At 40.1% G+C, this 11925-nt stretch overlaps 1 protein-coding gene across 1 annotated transcript; it reads right to left on the reverse strand.

Annotated features, from left to right (window-relative positions):
• Positions 1–303: 303 nt before the first annotated feature.
• Positions 304–11541, reverse strand: LOC137278206 (uncharacterized). The gene is made up of 18 exons (XM_067810414.1): positions 11343–11541; positions 9775–10677; positions 9388–9542; positions 9091–9210; positions 8811–8933; positions 8004–8075; positions 7775–7893; positions 7299–7403; positions 6977–7066; positions 6166–6273; positions 5562–5760; positions 5029–5172; positions 3880–3962; positions 3650–3720; positions 3358–3431; positions 2870–3029; positions 1766–1845; positions 304–1000 (listed from the first exon to the last, which is right to left on the reverse strand). Exons 2-18 carry the CDS (start codon positions 10575–10577, stop codon positions 996–998), a joined length of 2511 nt encoding a protein of 836 aa, XP_067666515.1. The 5' UTR covers positions 10578–10677; positions 11343–11541; the 3' UTR covers positions 304–995.
• Between the last annotated feature and the right edge of the window lie 384 nt (positions 11542–11925).

Raw genomic sequence — 11925 nt, forward strand, 5'->3', positions numbered from 1 at the left:
AAGGTGTTTGAGCATTTGAATTAAAAATAAAGCAGTTTCAAATTGCCAATTGAAATCTGAGCAAAAACTATAGCTTAAGTTTCGAGAAATCGGGGCCTGGTTGTTGCTCTTTGAGCAGGATATCTAGCCTGGGAAAGGCGCGTTATAGATAATATCATTATTACTCCTATTACTATCTCCTTCGGAATTGTGTGTGGTTACGATGTAATGATCAGACATTAGAGGACAGCATGCTGTATATGGGGAAAGCAAAACGAGTTGTGTAGTTCCAGTCTCTCAACAATAATAGATGACTATCAAGCGGATGGTGTTAGTTGTTTATTCATGCTTGATCACATTGAACTGACGCGTGTATGTCTCTGTGTGTGTAAGGCAGAGTGGGAGAATGCTGTTCCACACTCTGCTTCAGCACTATTTCAGCCAGTCCAGACGACGAGACGACGCATTAAGTCGGATATATCCAAATCGTCGATAATCATCATTTTCAGAAGCTGACGAATAAAATATTCTCTTCGATCACACATTTAAGTACACTTTATCGCTCAACTGAACATACAGAAATTCTTATATTCTTCTCGGACGCTTACTTTAAATAGCAACGCAGTGGTGCAGCATTTGTGGCGCCATAAAAAGCTAAAGCAGAGTTTCTTGGTCACGATTTACTGCTCTAATCTTTTGTTTGAATTCCAATTAAATATGTATCTAGGAGTTGTGAGAACCATACCCATGATCGACGTCTTCGACCAGTATCACCTTGGGCTTTTATCTCCATCCCTGCCCCCCATCCCCACGATGTGTCACCTGGTATTAATGATCACTGCTAAACCGGTGTTGAATCAAACATTCAGGTGTTCAATAGCATCTCATTAAAGATATATACATGTCAACTTTGAGATCATGCTGGACACAAACATAGTATTTCTCAGTCAGGCTCAGTCTGAAACCTTTCATCCAAGATAGGTAGGTTATTGTAGTCTTGTCACGACCTCACTCCATTAATCTGCAATAGAGAGAAAACATTTTTACCATAAATACGATTATGCTTTTCTTAACTTGTAATAGCATATACATACTAGTATATTTCCTGATAGAGACTGTGATAACGCGTTATATGTCAGTACATATTATAAATATTAACCGTGACCGTTTGTGGTGTTGTACCTTGTTATCACTACCTTGCTTTCACCATGACCAACAGCTTATAATACGTGTAACTGTCAGACAAACAGCAAATATGATACAATTTTGTGCAACTGATGTTGCCCGTGTCGTCAATAGTGCGAAGAGACTGACTGGTTATTTACTTATTAAATTAAGAAATGCAGAAAAGGCCAAGGAACACATTCGTGAATGTACATGGCTTGTAAAGAATTATCACAATAGCTTTAGCAATGTTTTGAGTAAAATCTTATTCATTCATTCACTCACACATTTATTTGTTCATTTACTTATTCATTCATTCATTCATTCATTCATTTTCTTATCCATATTCATGATAAGACGGTGCGTTTTGCATTAACGCAACATAGTTGCGGGCTGGACAACGTTATGTCCTATACATGAGTTCAGAATCAAATTCGACACATATTTCCTGGCATGTTACAAAAGGGCACATCTAAGGTCACACAAAAGGAAAACGTTGTACAAAAACGTGACGGTGCATGAGACCACCATGGCTGAAATACAGTTATGTTGACACAGCCTTGTCATCAATATCACTTAGATGTGTGACTTGTCATCAATATCACTTAGATGTGTCACTTGCCATGGAACTTCCTGCGTATTCTGACTAGGCTGTCATCCAGGACGCTTCTTTCAACTTCGTTTTTGAAGAAGATTCTGAAACTATGGAGCATCGAGTGATCAGTTTTACGTGACCTTCCTTCTCAAAACGTGAGCAAGTCTCCATTTCCCAGTGAAAGTGAAACTGAATTAAAACTTTGCGAGAAAGATATAAAATTACAAAAGAAACCATAATTTCTGAAAATGCCCATGGATGAAATCAACCAATTGCCTGATGTATACATTAGGTGGAGGTTTAGATCAGATGCAACTTTCTTGGCAATAAAATATTCCACGGTCAGTCTACTGAAGAGTGCAACTACGTTTCCTATATCCCTACCACAGGAAGAGGAATTAGGCCGAACTTAGTTTAACAAATATTTCACGTTTTCACATATCAACTACATAAATTGTAGAGATAAATGTGAAAAAAAGTTGTTTTTTTCCTATTTCCGACAGTTCTTTACATACCACTGTTTATGTTCGTCTACTATAGACTGTTACTACTGCCTTTGTATACCACTGTTTATGTCAGTGTACCATAGACTGTAACTATTGCCTTTACATACCACAGTTTATGTCCGTGTACTATAGACTGTAACTGCTGCCTTTAAACATCACTGTTTATGTCTGTGTACCATAGACTGTAACTACTGCCTTTACATACCACAGTTTATGTCCGTCTACCATAGACTGTAACTACTGCCTTTACATGCCACAGTTTGTCCGTGTACTATAGACTGTAACTGCTGCCTTTAAACACCACTGTTTAGGTCTGTGTACCATAGACTGTAACTACTGCCTTTACACACCACTGTTTATGTCCGTCTAGCATAGACTGTAACTACTGCCTTTACATACCACAGTTCATGCTGTCTACTAAAGACTATCTCTAGCTACCACTGTTTACGTCTGTCTGCTTGAGATTGTAACTACTCCCTCTACATTCCAATGTTCATGTCTGTCTACTCTAGACAGGAACTACTTCATGTACATTCCACCGTTCATGTCTGTCTACTATATACTATCTTTACCTACAATTGTTTATGTTTGTCTACTCTAGACTGTAACTACTGCCTTTACATACCACTGTCCATTTCTCTGTAACAAACATGTCCCTGTCTTGTTCCTCCTGTATTCTTTCTTCATCTTTGCATCTTCTTCCTTTGAGTAGTTCTGCCAACCCTTTGTTCTGTCCTGCCGCTGCCACACATACCGACTCTCCTCCTCTCGCTTCCCCTCGTCATCTGAACATCCATGTTTGTGTTCATTAATGTTGTTTCGTCCACGGTGTACCAACTTCACATGGCACAATTACGGAACCGGAGTAAAAACTCTCCCGCATCATACAGCATGGTATAATATCATAGTATCAGGCAGCATATAGCATAGTACAATGCTGCATGACGTATAGCCCTAAGTATCAGTCATTAGTATGAATTAGATTTGATTTTATAAAGGTTTATCTCATCCGCAGTTCGTTATAACACATGGAAAACTACCAGTGCCCCTACATTCAGCCATGAAAATTACTTTTGCACACCCTCTCTTTCCTTTTCTGTAATTAATACATACCTGCACGTTGGCGACTGGTAACCTGCACTGATGTTGGTGCTTGTCGGTCCCGATCTTTTGCTTTCATCACCTTCCTGTGGACAATACATTTTAATATTTTCTAGCAACTGTCATTTTATACATTACATCGCATCATATTTCAACATAACTCTGACCTCAACTGTGAAACCGTTTCGAGATGATGTTTATCTAGGTCACAGAACACTTTGCAATCATACACAGACGGCCAGCTGTGCTCGTACAGTGATTTGAGTCACACTACTACTGTAAATACTATATAATCATATCTTACCGAACTGACACGTCAAATTTGTTGTCTTCACCAAATCTGTACTCGTGTATCCGCCCATTGCTCCAACGCACCTGTAACAATACAGTTTACTCCGTGCATATATTGCCTCGCTTACATGACACGAATTTTTCATTTAATAATGAAATGCAATATTTTCAGATGTCGTATACCACGCATTATTACTTCAATTACTTATGAAGGCAAACAGATGACTGCCCGCATATATCTACCTTCACACGCAATCCCCTGATTCTAATGACCACGCCGCAACTCCCTGGTCCACCATCTTGGTTTTCATGAGACCAGTCAGAGCCTGATGTAGTAAACGATTAATATTTACGAACATACGAAACCAGTTTGGCTACACTTTAAAGTGGTGATTCATTCAGAACTAATAAATAAAGATATACTTTCAAGTTGTATATCTTCTATAACAAGCATTGTCTCTAAGGTGACATCAAACTATTATAAGTGAAGGTCGTAGTTTAGGATGATGTTTAATGTCAACGATACATGAGCAGTCAACCTCTTTTGATAGCTTGATTTGTGGTTGTTCAAAGACACAAATATTTTCAAGACTCACTTTGACCTTGACATGAAACTGCCTATTGAAAAACATTCAAGGGGAGTGTTGAAAGTCTATGAAGAAAATGCTGTGAACCATTCTTGAGATATCTTGCTGACAATCTTAACACATGGTTTGATATGCTGAAATCTTCAAAGTGTGGCCGTGACCTTAACAATTAAATGAAAGTCTGGGCATGGCACCTTCCCTAGTAGTCTGTCGTACAGACCCTGAAGTATAAATATCCAAGAAAGCCCACGCAAGTCTAGAAAATGTGGCAAGTCTAGATTTCCATACCTTGAAAATGAAGAAAGTCTCAGGTCTCCATTTCATTATATTATTTTGTTTTCATTACGAACGTTTTTTCAGTAAAATATGTTCATTTCAGAGACAAGCTGTTAGTCTACTTCCCTAGATGAAGCCTCTTGTCAAATATAAAGACAACTGAGGGCATGGTTCTTGAGATATCCCGCTGAAAATCTTATCATGCAGGTTAACATGCAGAAATTTTCAAGGTGTTGCTGTAACCTTGACATTTATTTGAAACTCTCCAAAATCCATTGGGCCGTGCGCCTTCCCTGGATAGTGTTTAATATGGAGAAAATCCAGTGAACGGCTCTTGAGATATCTCGTTGACAAGTGTATAATGTCAAAGTCCCCTTGTGACCTTGAAATGAAGGTCATATTTACCATGAATGGGGCCTTTCGCATACTGTGATGAGCCTAGGTACCAAATATGAAAAGAATCCAATCAACGGTTCTTAAGCTATTCCAGTTCATACGTGTGTATTTGTATTCAATTGCAGCACACTACCTCTCTCGACCTCCACACCGATATCTATCAAGCGCCCCGGGAGCAGCTGTCGGGGGCGATCTGTTGGCAGGATATCGTATCCTGTAATTACACCACAGCGATACACGTTGCTGAAGCCGTTGTCCCACAGTACCCACACCGATTCTGAAAGTATGAGAGTAAAAGATTGAAACAATATATGTGATCACGATATTCCAAGTTAATGTGTGACACATTTCCTGTCTTATATAAGCTGTCAGGGACCGGGATAGACTTGATCTTCGGTAACCTAGAATGCTTATCGTAAGAGGCGACTAACGTGATCGGGCTTGGTGGACACGTGTCATCGTATCCCAGTTGTGTAGATGCTGTTCATGCTGTTGATCACTGGTTCAGACTCGATTATTTGCAGGTTGCCGCTATGTAGCTGCAATGTTATCGAGTGCGGAGTAAAACAAATCTCTCAGTAATTTCTTGTACGATACATAAATCTACACTAATGATAAGTCATATATTACAAGTTTTCTATAGCTGCCACAGCTGATGTGTTCTACCTCCTTCTTCTCCGTGATTGTAAACGGTTCCCGGAAGTTCGGAGTCCTGGTTGTCCCACATCCAGTCAGGACCTCTCACAACCCGGGAACCCAACGGGGGAAGATTTTCCTTTATGTAGATGTTGTCAAATCTGTCTAGTGACTTCATATTTAAGACGCCCTTGTTCAGGATATTGTGGACGAGTGTTGCCACTTGAACCTGAAAATGATTTTGTTAGAAGGGACAGAATAATTCGAAGTGTCCAGCTCGATGAAACTACAAGTGTAACACGTCACTGATATTTGATTGTCTGAACACCATGAACAGATATATACATTAATATTCATGTGACATCACTTTGAAATCAAATTTGCAATTGAGGCGGAACTTCATAGTACCGATGTGTCAAACACCCATAGCTCTAGCTCTATGTCAAGACTGGACACAGATACGATCTCCTCAGGGCTAAGTCTACATTAAGGAATTCACTAAAGGTTTGAGATCGCCTCGTACAAGGACACTATGAATATCTGTATTCGGAAGGTAATATAACTTGACCACATATAGTTTGCAGATGCTGCTTATATATAGCATATTCTAGCATAAGAGGAAAGTATCATTTACCTTATCATCATAGCGGAGATCTAAACCAAAAGCGTCGATAACACGATCGATGATTCGGGCATTGTCAGCATGACATTTCATGTAGTTCAAAACGTTAGCACTGACCCTCTAGAAATGATGAAACAGAGATAAACTGACAGTCTGTGTAAATTATCTTATAAGATTGTATCATATGTTATATTTGGGATTACTCTTTCTTAGTAAAGAGCACATTGTAGTACTTTTGGGGGTCTATAAAGCACCTCATCCCTGCACACAAAGGGAGTAACCTCAGCAGGTTAAGTGGCTGACTTTGTGTGCAGGCGATTAAATGCCATACCGATGGGACCCTTCCTCACAAAAAACTACAATTTGTACTTTATCAAGAAAGTGTAATCCCAAATAAAACATATGTTACATTTGACCACTTTCTAAATGGCATTATACAATCATTGCTTTCGGTTTTGGGAGCCACGCCAATTTACAATGATCAGAAATGCACACCATGTCTGCAGGGTAGAGTACCAGTTGTCCGACTCCCATTGTGGAAGTAACGGTGGCTGGGCGGATTAAGTGCTGGCGATGAAGTGTCTGAGTCTGAGGGTGCGGGATGTAATCTGGATGGGATTCGAACACCAAAATTACTAAACTCTGTACGTAACTAACAAAATGTAATGCCAAATATAACTGACCACTTTCTAAATGACATTGAGTAAACTGTGATGTATGATACTTGTATTTTTTACTACCATGTTAGTGATAGGGCACAATGTCTTTGCATGTAACTTCACATTACACATGTTCTATAGCGGTGTATACCTGTTCTTCTTACCTTTATCTTCTGGTAATTGCAAAGTGTAGTGAGATCACTTGCTGAGGTGTATGTGCCCAAACTAGCAGATGCCATTTGTTGAAGAAATTCCTGCAGACATAAATTCCTGTGTCAAAATATTACACTAAACGTTCACAGCCATTTTGTTCTATACACAAGATGGAATCTGATTCCAAGGATGTTCAAGGTTGTGATTTCTTTTGCACCAGCGTTTTATGTTCAAATCAGGTTTGTTTAAGTACCTAAAATAAACCTGCATACGTAAAATATTACTGGCGAGGTCAAAATATCAGATGTGACACGAGGAAAGTGGCCACCTCACCTTGTTGGCATCTCCAGCAGGCACCCACACCAGAGGGTCCGCGATATTCTGTTTGCTTCGGTCACCACTCAAAACACTTGCAATGGACAGAAGCTTCGTTTTTTCCTGGTACAAACATTTCAGCTTGAGAGAGGTTGGAAAATAAAATGTTAAACAGAAACGATCAATAGAAATGTGTTGGGAACACCTGTGTTTGTGTGAAAGTCTTTCCCCTTCTCCATTACTTAGACGTGCAGAGGAGTTTAAATACTTACTTTCATAATTCTACAATCTGGGTATTTTTACAAGTAGACCTATTTTTAGTAAACATGTTTCAATGGATTTTGTAACATACTTGTTCAATGTAAATATAGAGGATATTATATGAGTGCTGTTGTGATACTATGTTTTTATTCAATGCTGGCATTTCCCGAGTCGGACCAGTGGATATTCCGATACTGTCGCCCTCGTTGGTAATAAATGATTGTACTCTAAACCTGGTCATTGATGTGACGACTGTCTGCAGCATGTTTGTGACTTTCGTTGGATGCATGTCCATCGGTGATAAAAACAATCCTTGGTGGAACCTTCAGCAGCCCGAATCTGCATACTCCTCCTGAAACAAACCATCATCACAATAAATAGGGTCATCAACAAAAGGCTCCAAACAAAGAGGCAACATTTCGCATTAGGACTCAAACAGTAGTTCACTAATAGTTTACCTACCTCTAGTTATGCACGCCAAGCTATACAGTAGACCCTGAAGAAGTGGCGAATGTCCCCCAAGACTGATGTCTTCTGTAAAAGCGAACAACAAGGTTGAACAAAAAATCGGAAACAGTGGACATCTATTCTTAAAAAGGTAGGGCTACTTTCTATTTTCGTTTACGATTGAAACAAAATGGCAGATGTATCAATCATTGTTGATATGATAACAACGAATGTTTTGATTATGCATCACCCCTTGACTTCCTTATGACTATAATGGTTTTACAGTAATCGGTCTTGAAACATGAGTGGTGTATCACGTTGAATTTGCAGGTGTTCGATTTTTTTTGTGACTGTGTGATTTCACCAAATACCAAACCCTAACAACTGTTTAAACAACAGGTGCAAGATGATTGTCAAAAACAATGGTCATATTGGTTTATCGACCTAGAAAACCGTCAGAAGCAAGACCGACACCCCACGCAAGTGTATAGGGCTACTGCATCGTGCTTGTACATCACATGGTTTGTGTTCAGGGGTCGTAATCAAGAGAAATGGTGGCGCGTTCATAGGATGTTTGCCGTGTTAACGCTATTACTTTCTATCCAAACTGAAAGTTCAGGTTTCCTCATTGTCAACTATGACCACGCGCGGGTGCAGAGAGGCGGCTTTGACAGTTAAAGGAAAGAGAAAGTTTAAGCTTGAACATTTAACCAATCATAGTTTAATGGAATGGAATGTGCGGTACAACTCTTTCTATTGTTCTGGTCATTTTATCATTGGTAGTATGACTATATATCTCCATACACAAAATAGACGATGTACCTATTTTGTCTCTGAGACTCCCATAGTCGTTAGTTAAATGATGCAACACCCTCGGTCGTCCTCCAAATGTTACAAGTGCAACATTCTCTTCAATGTTATGGCTTTCGGCAATTTCTTCAAGTCCTGTATGGAAAGAAAGCACATGATAAAACCAGAGAAAAAATTGATTTGGCAAGTCTTGTACAAACCCAGTTCTATCTACTGCACACACCACATTTATATTACGAAATGCACGTGTTTGATCACTCCGTGCATATTTGTGTATATGTCAATACATTACCGTTGATAAATCTGTGAAGAAAGTCTTTGATGTCCTTCAGTGCCTTGTCACCTATACTCTCGGATGAATCTACGCACAAGACGGTGTCAAGAGAAGTTTCAGCCATCGGAATATCACCCACTGCAAGAAGAAACACCTAGACCGTGAACCCATGTCTCCATCACTTCCACGATATTGCAACGAGGACCAAATTACATGGCGTCAATATTATTTGCGATCGACTTTATGAATTTGTCAGACTTGTTCACAAGCATATTGGAATAAACTTGAGTCATTGTGATGACCAAGGTCAGAAACCTGTTTGAAGTGCCTCCTGCACACCATGCCAAAGTGAACCGTTGTGGGGGTTTCTGCTATTCAGCACATCTATACTCAGTAACTTCAGTATACTTGCTCTGCCAGACCGACTACAACCACTCTTCCTTTTGCTCAACTTTGCTTCAAATCTTTTCCTACAAACACAACATGGCCGTGCAATCACCACATATGTACTCTTTCTGAATAGAGATGAACAAATCCTATAAAATATGAAGCTGAAGTTGTCCAAATAGATGTGCAGTAATATTGTTTGGCACAAGCTTTACTATGCAGTACACTATGGTAACAATAATCAAATCGGACTGATTTATTGAACCATGCAGTTTTGTATAAGATAACATCATCATTACAGAAAACGCACTGTACCTTGCATCAGGATCATACAGTAAAGGATCAATGTGATCTCCCATTTCCCTCCTCAGCATTCGTTCCACCAGGCCAACAGCGTCGTCCTCGCAGTCTGGGTTCAGTTCATCACAACTTACACCAGTCAGTCTCCCCACGGCTCGGAAATCGTCTACAGTCACCCCGGGTAACACACTTGAGTGGAGAAACTGGCGGACCACCTTACATAATTGCTTCTTATTCTTCTCCCTGATCAAATGGCCTCTGGTTCCTATGATGCCTGTTTTGGGGGACGGGTTACTGTTTTGCTGGTCTTTTTGCAATGGATCTGTTGGTGGCGATGCAAGTTTGTCGGCGTCTAAAGTTCCATGGACAACCATTGTTTCCGATCTGTCGGTCTCGATGTCTCCATCCTGCTGTTGATTGTATTGTAACAAAGTGATGTCTGTTTGCTGTTGACGTTGGTGTTGCATAGAATGTAACGTAGCTATGTATGTTTGCTGTTGAAGCTGATGTTGTTTGGATTGCAGTCTACCTTTGTCTGGATGCTGTTGATGTTGTTGTTGCTGTTGTTGTTGTTTGAATTGTAAACTGGCATTGCCCGTTTGGCTGTGGTTGTCATCTTGCTCTCTATATTCAAATAATTCTGCATTGTCAGCAATTAGTGCAAGTAACTGCATCAGGTCGGATCTCAGTCCAACGTGTTGTTGCCTTTGACGATCGAGTTCCGTCTCTATCAGTGATCTCTGGGTAAGTATTTCCCGCTCAATGGAAGCAAATCTCTGTCTAATCCTTGCATGATATTCACCTTCCAAGCTCCCCATTACTGACCTGTCAGGCGGCCTAATGCTCTATTCCCTATACACATGGAATTATTTTCCAGTTCGAATTATCACTACTACACAGAATGACATGTTCAGGTATCTGAAAATGTAAAAAGCATGAAAACATTCATGTAGTGTGAGTTTAGTTTTACGCCGCCCTGGGCAATATTCCAGCAGTATCACTTCGGGGGACATCAGAAATGAGTTTCACATATTGTACCTATGTGTGGAATCGAACTCGGCGTGACAAGCAAACGCTTTAACGACTTACAAACCAGTGTGGTCAGTCTACTATAACGATCTAAAGTGGAAACTATCAATTAGTTTATCTGTAAAATGTGTAAATATAAAATTGTATTTGGTCCTTGACGTGTATTCCATGTACACGTGTACACTATCATGCATGCGATACTTTAGATCATACTTAATTTACCCCAATGGAGAGGTTTTACATACACACACACAGAGAGAGAGAGAGAGAGAGAGAGAGAGAGAGAGAGAGAGAGAGAGAGAGAGAGAGAGCATATCATCAGATCGGACCAGAAGCGGTATACTTCATAACATTTCTGGCGCACGAGTTATCTCCCTTCCCGCCAGACTCGCTTTACTTCATACTGCCTTCAACAATAAGTCGTACCTTATTTACCAATCCCAGTGGAGGCAGGGGGGCTCACATTCTAAGACACTGCAACACGGACTTATTGTACGCGCGGGTAAGCATTTGTGTACGCCTATTTCAACACAGATATCGAAAATTTAACTCACAATCTGTTTTCCAACACGAAGCCTCCATTACCCCATTTTCATTTCAGGGTGGGTTTTCCCAGTCGGCTAAACATGACCGTGACATGGCAGTTGACACATCAGGCTGACTTGGCAAGCGTTCAACATCCGGGTACTGTCGCACAAGTACTTTGCGCGACAGTGAGCTGAGGAGTCAGCTGACCTAGAAGCAGCACAATGACTAAAACGAAACAAGGGTTAATCAGAGCTTTGTATTGTAAGTCAAATCGACAACAGGAAAATAACGTTGTGCAACTTTACCCCAGAGTATACTGTATATTTCCTCTTCATGTGTTTGTGTGGTTCCTTTGTTATATAAGAGCACTTGTCATTAAAACAAGAAAACATAAGTTCAGTTGAAAACATATGTGAACATAACGAACATGAAGTGCCCATTTCATTTACATGTGCATGTATATTCTCGGGGAATGTTTAATTCAAGAAAATCCTTTGAATGTTGGACATTTTATCATAGTTTACCGTTGGCTGATAAGATGAAGTCATCGGAGTGACCTTGTTCCGAATCTTATTCGACCCCGTGAAGGTCCCGGGTAGAATAGGCCTT

The sequence above is a fragment of the Haliotis asinina genome, chromosome 3 (assembly GCF_037392515.1).
Source record: "Haliotis asinina isolate JCU_RB_2024 chromosome 3, JCU_Hal_asi_v2, whole genome shotgun sequence".
Lineage (NCBI taxonomy): Eukaryota > Metazoa > Mollusca > Gastropoda > Lepetellida > Haliotidae > Haliotis > Haliotis asinina.

What these genes read in the sequence shown, in the direction of transcription:
- LOC137278206 (XM_067810414.1), bottom strand. Translation starts at nt 10,577, where the DNA reads ATGGGGAGCTTGGAAGGTGAATATCATGCAAGGATTAGACAGAGATTT. An exon ending in CGGTGTGGAGGTCGAGAGAG is followed by an intron (nt 3,963 to 5,028) that starts GTAGTGTGCTGC and finishes TTACTACATCAG; the next exon opens with GCTCTGACTGGTCTCATGAA. An exon ending in AAATTTGACGTGTCAGTTCG is followed by an intron (nt 3,432 to 3,649) that starts GTAAGATATGAT and finishes TATTGTCCACAG; the next exon opens with GAAGGTGATGAAAGCAAAAG.